This window comes from Athene noctua, chromosome 1 (genome assembly GCF_965140245.1).
Source record: "Athene noctua chromosome 1, bAthNoc1.hap1.1, whole genome shotgun sequence".
Classification (NCBI taxonomy): domain Eukaryota; kingdom Metazoa; phylum Chordata; class Aves; order Strigiformes; family Strigidae; genus Athene; species Athene noctua.
The window spans coordinates 76,822,027-76,835,724 of NC_134037.1; the positions used below are offsets into that span (position 1 = coordinate 76,822,027).

The 13,698-nt window shown below is 44.5% G+C and overlaps 1 protein-coding gene across 1 annotated transcript; it reads left to right on the forward strand.

Moving 5' to 3' along the window:
* The first annotated feature begins 2,477 nt into the window (after positions 1 to 2,477).
* Positions 2,478 to 13,000, forward strand: LOC141969248 (solute carrier family 22 member 2-like). Its single transcript, XM_074924826.1, has 11 exons — positions 2,478 to 3,034; positions 5,261 to 5,364; positions 6,395 to 6,549; positions 8,678 to 8,846; positions 9,533 to 9,647; positions 9,753 to 9,859; positions 9,976 to 10,190; positions 10,629 to 10,737; positions 11,114 to 11,226; positions 12,268 to 12,367; positions 12,866 to 13,000. The coding sequence occupies exons 1-11, from the start codon at positions 2,624 to 2,626 to the stop codon at positions 12,930 to 12,932; spliced, it is 1,665 nt and encodes a 554-aa protein (XP_074780927.1). The 5' UTR covers positions 2,478 to 2,623; the 3' UTR covers positions 12,933 to 13,000.
* The last annotated feature ends 698 nt before the right edge of the window (positions 13,001 to 13,698 follow it).

The following is a 13,698-nucleotide window of genomic DNA, read 5'->3' on the forward strand; positions in this document are numbered from 1 at the left end:
TTACGAGACTTTCCAGTAGAATACCCTGCTTAACCATAGGGAGGAAAGTGTTATGAGAATAGTGGGGACCAGTTGAGTATGTACAAATGGCTGTGCGAGGAGCAGGACCCCTGCCAGTCAACAGCACGACTCCCTGGGAAATGAGCTTCTAAAGCACCCACCTGCATGGCACAGTGCCATCCCAACCCCTGTCCGGACTGCAGAGAGGGTTCTGGGAAATCAGGAAAAAAGGCACAATCTCAATCTAACTTTTTTTTAGTTCACACAGAATTTATGCACATCATTACCAACAGTTTAAGCAAAACTGCTAGGAAAGAAGTGATGTGAGGCTTTTGGGTGTGTTTTTAAGGTACAGCCTAATGGCTTTAAACTTCTCTCATGTTTCAGGCAGGCTTTGATTTCAGTTTCCTTGGCCTCAGCTGGCTGCACGCATCCTCCTGCTGAGGGAGGTTGCAAGAGCAGGCTGAGAGCATGGTGGCTGCTGTGCACTTTTGTGTCCCTGTCCCCCTCCCCAGCTCCATGTGGAGCCTCTGCAGCCATGGAGGTAAAGGTCTGGTGTGGGGTGGTACTGTGCTGGGCTTGGGGTAACACAGCTGTAAGTGGTTGTAGGAGAGGTGTCCTTCGTTACCCTGCTTCAGCCATTCCTGCCTGAGAAGAGGAGGTAGGAGTGGAGGGGGCATGCCTCTGTGATGCAGGGAATGATCTGTTGCTCTGATGGCTGATGGACAGTGAGACTAGGTGTGGAACTGTTTCTGGTTCTGTCCCTGGACCAGAATGCCTGCCTAAGCTGGTTTATTTTTTGGAGTGTATTTAGAGGAGCTCGTTAATTTTTTTGCCTGGTTGTCTAAACTGTGCAAGTCACTTTCCAGACCATTTTTTACTTTTTTTCACAGAATCATCTACATTGGAAAAGATCATTCATTCCAACCATTAGCCTAACACTGACAGTTCCCAACAACACCAGATCCCTCAGCGCTATGTCGACCCGACTCTTGATCACCTCTAGGGATGGGCACTCCACCACCTCCCTGGGCAGCCCATTCCAACACCTAACAACCTCTTCTGGAAAGAAATGCTTCCTAATATCCAGTCTAAACCTTGCCTGGCGCAACTTGAGTGTCCTATCGCTTATTACTTGGTTAAAGAGACTCATCCCCAGGTCTCTGCAACCTCCTTTCAGGGAGCTGTAGAGGGCGATGAGGTCTCCCCTCAGCCTCCTCTTCTCCAGACTAAACACTCCCAGTTCCCTCAGCCGCTCCTCGTATGACCTGTGCTCCAGACCCTGCACCAGCTTCGTTGCCCTTCTCTGGACACGCTCGAGTCATTCAATGTCCTTTTTGTAGTGAGGGGCCCAAAACTGAACACAGGAATCGAGGGGCGGCCTCACCAGTGCCCAGTCCAGGGGTCAGATCCCTTCCCTGTCCCTGCTGGCCACGCTATTGCTGACACAAGCCAGGATGCCATTGGCCTTCTTGGCCCCCTGGGCACACTGCTGGCTCCTGTTCAGCCGGCTGTCAATCACACCCCCAGGTCCCTCTCTGACTGGCAGCTCTCCAGCCACTCCTCCCCAAGCCTGTAGCGCTGCTGGGGGTTGTTGTGGCCCCAGGGCAGCCCCCAGCATTTGGCCTTATTGAAACTCCTCCAGTTGGCCTCAGCCCATGGCTCCAGCCTGTCCAGGTGTCTCTGTAGAGTGATCAACAGAGTAGTCCATCTTTTAAATGTCATCTTCATTTTTCTTTCTGATGGAAGCAGCTCTTGTCAGCCGAAGGTGTTGGAGTAGCAAGTGTCTATCCATAGACAGCATGAAGTATCATTGGAGCCTGAGATAATTGGATTTTTTGGGGGTTGCTTCACAATGCGTTCTACCTAAGGCCTTACAGGTCATCTACAGTAAGAAAGAGCTGTTTTGGCTGTGTGTATTTAATATTATGGCTTTCCAAAGTTATTCCCAGTGCGTAATTCCTTAGTGAATGCTTTTAACTTTGGTATCACTGCAAAAATATGGTCAGGTGAAAACTGTGTTCCCTGATGTAGGTGGGAGAGGTTTTCCTTGGAAATAGAGGAGTGTGAAAAGTGAGGGTGGCTGCAGGGGTGAGACATACAAGATACTGGAGTGTGCAGAAGAGCTGTTCTTTTACCATTATATGGCTCAATGCAGAGACACTTCTGTTTCACAGTGTACTTACCTATTCTTTATAGAACCTGGCTGATCAGCCTTGTTCACGTGTAGTGCCCAACAACTGCTACACTGAACTTTTCATTTGTTTGCATGCTGGTGGAATTTTTCATCTATGCTTGCTCCTTAAAATGTGTCTTTGAGGAGCTGATTTGGCTAATATAAAAAACCCCTAAAGTGCTGTGGCTGTTAGTGGCTCTTCTGGAGAAAAGCAACATACGTGCTCTGATTAGGGGTTAAATGCAAATTCTTCCTGGGTGAATAAAGGTCTGATTTGAAATGAAACCTAAAAAATAAAGCTTGCAACATGTAGTTTAATAATTTATGGAGTTAGTCTTGACTTTTGGTCAAATGTCTTTGTTACTTAAATAGCTTTGCTGCCAACTAAATATATCAGTGCTTCAGAGAAGACCTAGATGAGGTTTTTGGGCTGGTTTTGATGCCAAAATGCCAACACTAGATGACATTTTGGAGAATGTTGGAGAATTTGACAGGTTCCAGAAGCAAACGTTCTTTGTCTTGTGTTTGCTTTCTGCTGCCTTCACCCCGGTGTATGTGGGAGTTGTCTTCTTCGGGTTCATCCCCGAGCATCGCTGCTTCAGTCCCGGCGTGGCTGAGCTGAGCCAGCGGTGTGGCTGGAGCCTGGAGGAGCAGCTGAATTACACGGTTCCCGAGTGGGGTGGCCATGGGGCCGGTTTCAGCAGCCGCTGCAGGAGGTATGAGGTGGACTGGAACATGACGGGTGTCAGCTGCACCGACCCCCTCGGCAGCTTCATGGGCAACTGGAGCGCCATCCCCCTTGGTCCCTGCCGGGACGGCTGGGTCTACGACACCCCAGGGACCTCTCTCGTGACCGAGGTACAAACAAATATCCCCCTTCCCTTGTCCCCTCAGTTAATGGCAAGCTGAGGGACATGGGAGAGGGTTGGTGTAGCCTAGGCTGTGTTAAAATGACATCTGCTTACCTGGACAAGGGGATCCTCTTGCTGTGAACTTGCACAGAGCGCTTTGCAAATTGTCTTCCCTCTGTCCTTGCTGTGAAGCGTTGCCTTGTCTGCTCAGGAGGCTTATATCTCCAGCTGGGGAGCAAAGCATATTTCAGCAAATAAATCCCTAGGTAGATAAAGTCCAGATCTGAATGAAACTCCTATCACATGAGAGGTCCAGTTGGTGGAGGTGTGTAAACAGTGCCTGTGAGGGAGCAGCAGCTTGCAGTGCTGCAAACAAAACCAGCTGATCCCTGAGCAGACACGCTGCACAATCCTCCCTATCTTTCTGGGATCTGTGCCCAGATGTGAAGGTCTTGATACCTTTTTTTTAATGAAGAAAATCTTTTAAAGTTTGTTTCAAATATGATTGAATGACTATGGGTGGGGGGAAAAGGTAATCACCTCCTACAATTAAACAGCTTAATTCAGGAATAAATTGAAGAAAAATCTTCTGTGTTCTCAGAAGATGTGTGAATAAACTGAAAATAGTATTTAATCTACTTAGGGTACTTCAGGATTTTAGGTGCCTTAACTTTAAAACCAAATCAGTGTCTAGGGTGACAAACTTGATTTTGTCATAGAAAGTTCCACCAAATTTTTAGAGATGGTGGAGGTCAGGATTCTTTCCCCCGTATGTCTTAACACACACACACAGGAGCAGGTAAATTCTCTGCTCTAGCAGCTTCAGCATTTAGAGTTTTGTAAGAGGTTGGAGCTAAATTTTAGGCAGTGTACTGTTAAGTGTACTTCTTTCAGTGAAGTATGGACTGCGTGATATTAAAGTGAGGAAGTGAGACACCTCAAATGGAGGGTGACCTAGGACTTCTACAAAGCAGCAGAGTAGTGGGCACATCTATTGCAAAAGGCTTGACAGATTCTGTGATCCCGATGCCCCTACCATGATCTCTCGAGACTGCGGGAAGCTGAAAACTTGAAGTCTGTGTGGATTTGTGCATTCACACTCTCACATCAGGCATCTTTCCTTTTCTTCTGAAGGTGGTGCAAGGCCAGGCCCGCGGGCCGCTTCTTCCACAGGATGATCAGAAATGTCATATGCCTCTGTGCGTTTTGGCAATGTATTTTGCTTCTGGATGTGACTGTTTCTGTGAAGGCTCTCAGGCTCTGTTATGTTCTCCCTTGCTCTGGCAGCTAAGCAAGGCAAAGGATAGCACAAAGTGAAGCATGTAACTTTGCTTGAAGGAAACAGTTACACATGGAAGAATTTCTTCTGGGAAGCCCCACAGAGCATCAGGAGGAGGAATATCTGGTTTTGTGTTGATTAAAGATGCATAGCTTTAGATAAACCTAGCTACCAGTAGAATGGGAATGGATTCTCAGTCATATTTAGGACAGCTTATTGAGATAACTTGTTCTCCAGTAGCTTTTATGTATATCTACTTAAGTAAGATAACTAAGACCAGATGGCAAATATATGTGTGTACCCATGTGGTATAAAGCTTGTCCCTAGATACAAAATACCTGGTCTTCAGACACGTTAGGCTGTAGGACAATTTAGTTGAGCAAAAAGCCAGAGCAGAGAGAAGATGCTGTGGCCTCAGGGGCAGATGCAAATATATCTTCCCACCCTCCTTTGGGGAGCTGGTGGACCATGGGAAGCAAGATGAGGCTGGCTTCTGCAAGCATCATTTAGTGAAGGAATCCCCCTTAGTCCTGAGAGGTCTGCAGGGACTACTGTGGCATGTGAGGGTATGAGGCAGCCAGAACTGCTTAGACATGTTCACCATCAGCCGCAAAAAAAGATGTTTGAAAAACCCAGGATGATCATCAGGTCCATGATGATTTCATCAACAAGGCCTAACATGAATTAGAGTCCTGATCTTGATACGTCAGTTATGTATGTTCTTTCCAGTAACAAGAGAAGAGACATGAATGGGAAATACCAGGAAACTGCTCAAGGGCTTCATCCTGTTTTTACTGTTGGACACTTAATTTAGCCAGGAGGGTTTCTGGGTGCTGATAAAACAGGCACTGACCCAGAAACAAGTTTAAATCTTTAACTGATTAGAAGGAGACTTGTGGATGTGAGCCAGCTCCTCATTACACTCTTTTGCTTTAACTGTGGTTGCTCTTTTAGTTTAACTTGGTGTGTGAAGACTCCTGGAAGCTGGACCTCTTTCAGTCTTCTGTGAATGCTGGATTTTTTATTGGCTCCATAAACATTGGCTACATAGCAGACAGGTACGTGTGGGCTGACAGTAAAACCCTCTGACCTCCCTTATCGGTGTTCAGCAGCTGAGCTTAGGTAAAGGCAGAGAAAAGCTGTGCAACTTGTATCATCTCTGATCTTTTTAAAATAAGGGCAGCAACCTGGGTGTTCAGTCACAGTATTAGGAGGGAGTACTCTGTCTCTTGGGTCATACCTGGTGACTTGCGAGTCCTGCAGAGCCCATGAGGGCTATTTTAGGACTGTATGCCCCATACTCTCTACTGTGTCACACCAGAGCCTGAGGGTGTTAACCAAAGCCAGGAAATGCTGGTTTGGAGCCTGGAAACATTTGCTTCCTCTGGAGAAACTTTGAAATAATAGTCACAGAGATTGCCAGGTAGATAAGCAGGAGTGCCAGTTCAGAAATCCCTGTGTCCTGGCATCTTTGGCACCCCTGTTCAGAGCCAGCAGAAACAGCTGCCTGTGGCCAGAGTTAAAAAGAAACAAATGCTGGCATTTGAAAGCCCTTTTTCCCCTCCTGCCAAGAGACTGTTAGTACAGCAGGCTCTGAGCTGATCCAGCTGCGAAATGTAGCCCACTCACAGCAAGATCTATACATACAAGATTTTGGGGGATTAAGATTGGGGTATATAAATCTGTTACTCTGGTAATGCTGAATTATCAGACTCATAATATTAATCCATACTTTCACTGCATTATAAAAACCAAATTACTAAAATGCCTGTTCTGAAATTCAGAGATAACAGTCACAGTCCAAATATATGTAAATATGGGACTATTGCTGCTCTTTAACTTGGGAAATTTTTCTTACTCCGAGAAGCCTGAAAGCCTTTGTGGAATTGCAGAGCATTTGGCACAGTAATTTTTTTCGGGAAGTTGAAAAGCGGATTAGTGATGGGCTAAGAATAAGTCAGTATGCGTCTATCCTTTGTACAGTAAACTTGGATTTTTTTCCAAAAATACACAAAGCTCTTATTACTCTAAAAAGCCAATGTTTTCATGACTAGTGTTTTGCTTTATTTGTATTATCTTCAAATACAGGTTTGGCCGTAAATTTTGCCTCTTAAATACAATTCTTGCAAACGTTGTCTGTGGAATCCTTCTGGTCTTCGTGCCCACTTATCTGTGGATAGTCATCCTCCGCTTCTTGCAAGGGCTGGTCAGCAAGGGCTGCTGGACTGCAGGCTACATCCTCGGTGAGTTCAGACCTTTTCCCAGGAGTGAGACTGGCTGCAGAAGATGGAGAGAAATAAAACCCAAACAAAACAATAAACAAAAGCCACTTAAAAAATGCCTCCCATGGTGTTTTATCAAGTTTTCTCCCTCTTTGACTTTTTGGAGTATTTTTAAAACACTGTTGCTTGTCCCTAATGATGGTAGCCTTCAAACCTCAAGCAAGCAGTGGTATATTGGGGCTGTTACCTCAAAACAGGCTTTTTCCTATGGTACAGTTCCCCTTTGCAGATCTGGTCCCCTGGTGTTCCTCTCCCTCCCCTTAGCATTGGCTGGTGAAGGTGGCGGTGCCAGGGCAGACTGCAGCCGCTCCAGCCCAGTCACAGACAGGGTGATGACAGAGGAGCCATTAAAAAAGCAGGCAGAGGGTGGAGAAAACTGGAGGCATTTTTATGACACAAAGAGCATTAAAGGGCAAACAGAGGCTTTACAGCCTAAAAATAACAGAAGAACAGCATGTACTTGCTCAGAGAAAGACATGCTGTTTGGGTATCTGCATGCTTGTCTGAGTGGAGGCCAACCTGGGGGACTGCAGAGCAATGCGAGGAGCCCGGCTGTGCTGGTGCTTCTCCCAACGTCTTGCACTGATCATGTCTGGTGGCGAAGCACAGCTGTGTGGCAGTAGGGTTGGGGCCATCTCAACTTTCTGGTGCATTATAGAGCTGCCTGGGGCTTCTCTGGTGTGGAGTTCTGGCTCTTGTCAAAAAAAACTCAATACCAAACAATCACCTGAGCAGCAAATTAAATATCTTGAATGCTGCCCATCAGAGCCTTACCTGGATTAGGATGTCAGGTGGCTGTACAGAGTAGCTCTGAGTGATCCAGTTCACTGTGATAAAAATGTAAATAACACTCTAAAATGTTACGTCTTTTAGTGGAGACATCTTGCTAATCCATTTATCTAGATGTCTGATATAAATAAAATAAAAACATCTAGCCCACAGTCCAGACCATCTTCTGACAATACATGGTTATTCTATCCTGTACATATGCTTGCTTGGCCTCTTAAATATCTTGGCACAAATGAAATCTTCATCACCTTTTCCGAGGAGGTTTATGCCATTTTAGAGCATGAAATCCCTATAGGACAACGATTTGCCCTATCCTGGTATTTTTCCTCAGTCACACCTTTTTACTTCTGGGTTCTTGAAACCCTCTCATGAGAGAGAAGTCACCTAGAATTAGCCCCAAAGCCCCTTTAAATTTGTAACTTCTTCCTAAGGGTGGCCAATACTGAATGCCCAGGGAAGGGCACAAAGACAGAGCAACCTTCTTGTGCTCGCCTGGGACACTTTTCTACCCTTCAGCTGCATTTTGGCTCCGTCCTACCAAGCCTGAGGAGATGTCTTTGTGCATCATTTGGCCAAGCAGTGTTAGCTAATCCATGGCTCCAAAACACAGCCGTTCCTTCAGGTGCTGAATAACTGTTTTCTGTTCTTTTTCTAATTAGTTTACTTTCTTGAAATCACAAAACCAGATGCAAAATTGTGAGTGTGCTTGTGCCTGCCTGCTGGAATAGTTACTTTTAGCTCTGTCAACAAGACTTAACCTGTAAGGTCTATCCTGTGATGTGCAGTTGCAAAGTGCAGATGAGTTGTGAAACCATCCTGACCAGGAAGCTGTGTGCCATCCTGTGGTACAAGCATTTCTTATATAGTTGGAGTGAGATGTGGGCTGAAAAGCTGCATTTAGATAACAAAATATGATGTTTTGTTATTGGGTTGGAGACATTATGTAGGTTGGTGTTAGGTTTTATAACAAAATCCATCTGTGCACTTTGAGGAATATTTGATTTACTCAAGAGATTTCTACAGCAGAGGACAGTACTGGATGCCTTAGGCCAGTCTAAGAGCAGAAGCCGTGTCTTCACCTCTGCTGAGAGTTAGGGTGACAGAAAAGCAAACCTTCCTCTGGGCGCACCAGGGGATTTTTGTTTGGAGGCCTTATGCCAGGAAGCCCAGGATTGCCAAAACGGTTTCTTCAGGGCGCTAACACAGTATTGGTCTTCCAGCCCCCCTGCAGAGCAAGTTACTGCTGCGCTGAGCAGTCATGGTTGAGCTGTCATTCACCTGTCTCTGTGCATGTTTGCAGTGACAGAAGTCGTCGGTCCAAAGTACCGGAGGACGGTGGGCATCCTCTACCAGACGGCCTTCTCCGTTGGGCTCCTCATCTTTGATGCCATTGCTTACGCCATCCCTCACTGGCGGTGGCTGCAGCTCACTGTCACTCTGCCCAGTTGCTTCTTCCTGCTCTACTACTGGTAAAATTCTGCCCATGACCCGAAAACTAGCTTCTATGGCTTCCCAAGGCTTGATACTCAGGGAGTTTTGGCACTGCTTTTTGGTTATGCACACCTCTTAGTGCAAAGAGGAGGTACGCAGCAAAAAAGAGAGGGAAATAGGAAGCTGACTTCTGTTTAAAAGAAAGACCACTTTGAAAAACACTGGGAGAGAGTGGTTTAATATCACATATTAGCTTCATGAAGCATTTAATGAAGGAAAATAAATGCTTTGACATAATTTAGCAGATCCTACACTGAAGAGGTGGTTATTGAGAAATTGTTGAATGCTGACATAACTGTAACAGATTTTTTTTTTTTAACATGTTCTTTTAAGGAAAAAAGTTGTAGCTTTTTGTGATCCAACCAAAAAGAAGGCACGTGGGTTCATCTTTAATTTGGATTCTCTCCTCTCTTTTTGATTGATATTTTCCAGTTTGAGTGCTTTGGATTTGAGAAGTTGGGTGGGTTAAGAAGTTAGGAATAGTAGAAAGAGATGCGTTGTCTTCCTTTTCCCATATTTGTGAATTGGTAAGCCAATTCCAGCTTGTTTACTTCTTAACCTGTGATGGCACAACTGGAAAATGGCTCCTTGAGGGGACTCCATACATGGGAACACTATGTGGGCTTTATGTTTTGGTATATAATAGCATCCACTCATGTTGTAGGTGCCTCCCAGAGTCTCCCAGGTGGCTGATATCTCAAGGAAAAAATGACAAAGCTATGAAAATTGTCAGTAATATAGCTAAAAAGAATCGGAAAAAGATGCCTTCCCATTTTGAGGTGAGCTAAGGGTTTGCTAGTACATGTAAGTAAACGTCATGATAGTCCCTTCTATGAGTTCCTCCCAGTAAAAACTTACTGTACTTTGTACTGGCTCTTCCACAGGATATTAAATTTGAAGAGGAATATGGTGGAAAGCAGAGTCCTTCACTCATTGACCTTGTCAGGACACCACAAATGAGAAAAAACACATTCATTTTGATGTACAACTGGTAAGAAGATAACTTTGGAGAGCTGTTTCTGAAGTTCTGGTTTTGAGGGCTCCAGCTGGAAACAGACCTCTGTTCTTCGACTGACTAACAGAGGCGGGATGCTCTTCTCTGTCTAGGTTCACAAGCTCCGTCCTCTACCAGGGGCTCATCATGCACATGGGACTAGCTGCTGGGAACATGTATCTGGATTTCCTCTATTCTGCACTTGTTGAATTCCCAGCTGCCTTCATCATCATTGTCACCATCGACCGTGTCGGGCGGCGCTACCCCTGGGCTGCGTCAAACCTGGTGGCTGGGGCTGCCTGCCTTGTCACAGCCCTGATCCCAGAGGGTGAGTCACCGGGGTGAGGACATGTGCTGGTGGCTTCCCGCCCTGGCTTCACGCCCTGGGAACAGCACCCACATCTCCCTTTCCTTGAGGTCCAGCCCCAAAGGTTCGCAAACCCATGCCTACCATCGAGTGCTGCCTTCTTGATTTTTAGCGGTGCTTCTCGTGCTGCAGAAGTGAAACGAGGTTGACTTCTAGGCCTGCTAATAATAAACCTCAAAGCACCTTTGTCCTCCGTGCTGCTTTGGGGTGGTCCCTGTGCCACAGCTCATGTGGTGGTGCCTGTTCCCATTTCCTCATTCACACAGATAAAACAAGGCCCCTTAGAAACATTAAGTAACATGGGATTGGAGGTCCCCCTAAAATAACACTGGTGTACTGATTGACACCTGATAAATCGCTGGGATAATTTTAAATGTATTAAACACATTTTGTCTGCAGATATACATTGGCTAAAAGTGATTGCTGCTTGCATCGGGAGAATGGGAATCACAATGGCTTTTGAAATGGTTTGCTTTGTAAACACTGAACTGTATCCAACATACATCAGGTATGTGTATCCTCCTCCCCATTGGCATTTGGCCTGGAAACAAGCAGTTGAGGGCAAGGTGCATGTTACATCTTATGCTAAATCAAGTTATCCTCAAATGCTTCAGAATACACAAGTACTGCTGAACATAAAGCAGGTAGATTGCAATTAAAATGCATTAAAAAGGTAGCTTAATAAAGAAAAAAAAAGTTCTTTAAGGCAGGTGAAAACTCATGTGACTGAAACAAAAGGAAAAGTGGAGGCAACCAAGGTAGATGAGGGATCTGAAGTTCCATGTAGTGCTTGGATTTGTCCTGTGCAAGGGTCATAGTTGTTATCCATCCCCTTCCATCTACAGTACTCTGATGCTAATGTGATCTCTTTGCTGTTGAACCAGGAACCTTGGGGTGATGGTCTGCTCATCCTTGTGTGATATTGGTGGAGTCATCGTCCCATTCATTGTCTACAGACTGGTGGAAGTCTGGCATGATCTGCCACTGATAGTCTTCAGTAAGTGCCATCTCCTTGCTGGCCACTCCTGGAGTGCAGCAGTGGGGCCCAAGTTTCAAAGAGCGAGAAAAGCCACAGAAGCAGTTGCTCCAAGTTCAGCAGAAGCCCCTTCCTGTCTATACAAGTCATAGCCTTTAGTTTGTAACAACCTGGAGCTTGTTTATGCATTCATGTCTCCTTCGCCCTTATTATTGTTCCTTGCACTTTGAAGGAAGTTAGAGGTGAATACAGGTTTGACAGATGGCAAAGGGCTGAAAAATGTTTTGATGAGATTAATATTTGATGGATTCAAATCTGATGAATTACTACTGCTCTTCTCTGAGGTATAATTTTTCAGTCCAGGAGCCAAAACCTAGAATTTCACATAATCGCCTATTTAATGGAGTACAAGCATGGCTGTTACACCAGCTCTTCTGACAGTCTGTTAACTGGCTATCCTCCAGGTATTTGGAAAGAGGCTGGTAAATAAATACAAGATGAGTGTTTGCAGACTAGTGACCTGAACTCTCAGGTTAGGGTCTGCAAGACCTGTCTGAATCTTTAGATCAGCACACTATTTATAGAGAAATGTCTTGAATGGCAAGATGCAGTTTTCAACAGACAGGACATTTAGAAGAGTGCTTGGTAGATTGAAAATATAGACTCCAAACATGTTCAAAGTGAGTAAAAGAAATGATCAGTGAAGAAGTTAATCACCATTCTGTATGTATTTTATAATCTTATGTGAATAGCAGAAAAATTGTGTATGTTTCCTGGCATACTCTCACACTAGAGAGGGTTCTTTCCTCTATAAAGGAAGGATTCTCTGTCCAGTCTGAGATGCCCTAGTTCAGTGCATAACAACTGATCTTGGCTCATTGCTGTCTCCACATGGCAGCCAGATGTGGTATAACAGTATAGAGCCTTGGTGTGCACATCTTGTATGAAGAATGAAATAAAATGCCATTTGCAAGTCCTTTGTGTCAGGCAGTAAGAAAGTGGTGTATACACTGGAAATTGGTACATGCTAAGAAGTTCTTTGTGCATCTGTTTGATTTGAAGCCGTTCTTGGTTTGATTGCGGGTGGATTGGTGTTGCTCCTACCTGAAACTAAAGGACGAGTTTTGCCTGAGACTGTTGAAGATGTTGAAAACTTTCACAGGTGAGTCAGAATGATGAACTCTTAGCAACTTTTACTTGAAATTGTGCAAAATCCTTGCCCATAGCTCCTTTGGGAAGCCCGGGAGTTACTTGGCTGCCTCCTATGCTTCCAAAAATTTGCAGTTAATTCCCAGACTCTAGCTGGAGAGATTTTGGACTCTCTCTTCACTGCTTGTCTACCTAGGCATCTGAAAACAAGGAGCATAAGTCTTTACTGGCTTGTAAATAACTGTACTAGTCTCAAAACTGCTGCAACACTATTATAAAAGTTATTTGTGCTTTAAAAAACAACTAATTGTGGAACAGAAAAAGGGCAGACTTGATAGCAGCTACTTGTGTGGTGAGTGAAGTATCTACTGAAGAGTCAGAGAAAATCTAGAGGATTTGAGGATTAGATGCTCAATTTCTTTGGGAAAAAGGCAGAGCAAGTACTTGAAGTTAAGTGCTCTCTGAACACCATCATTCCTGGTTTGCTGCTGATGTCTTGCTATTCTTGCAGGCAAAGTGCTCCAAAGGCCAAAAAAATCTATCTCCACGTCCAGACATCAGAAGTAGCACATGACTGAAGAAGGCATAACTCTTACTGGACAGTCTGTTTTTGGGGACTAGAATAGAAAGACAAGTTGGAATAAATACTCTCTCAGAAGTCTTGTATCTTTTTTTGTTTGACTATCCTTTATTTACAATATTTCGGGTTTTCTGAGGGGATTGTCCTCATCACTGCATAGCTGCTTCCATCTCTGTGCATTATATGTTTTAAGGCTGGGAAATTTTCATACCATCTGTCTGGACATCAACGTGGGGACAGATCTTAACTTGGGGATGGTGGGGTCCAGCCCAACAAAACTTTATAAGCCTCCATGAAGTCTAACTTTCTCATTTGGTCTTATGACAGGGCAGCATAATATAACAGAGATTTACTTTTGTTGTGGAACTGAGGTGACTACCAACCTCCTACAATCTATTTACAACTTGCAACAGATCTGTGTAGATTTTTTTTACCAGCCCTTATGTCTTATGGTGATCATGTGAGTCCATATCCCTATACAGTAGCCTATATGGATTTTATTTGCTATCCCCGGACTCACAAGGATGGGCATGTGTCAACTCCAGAGCATGAAAAGGGGTGCATGGGAGATAGACTCAGAGTTCTTCATAAGGTAATAGCCTTGTTCAGTTTTCAATGTGTAACCACTAAATTTTCTTGTCTAGTTAAATATCATCTTCATAGAGGATAATCTATACCTTTTTTTTTTGTACAAAACTGTTTTTCTAAGCCTCCACAGAGTTATAAATGTGTGCATAAACAGATAAACATAATTTTATTAAAAA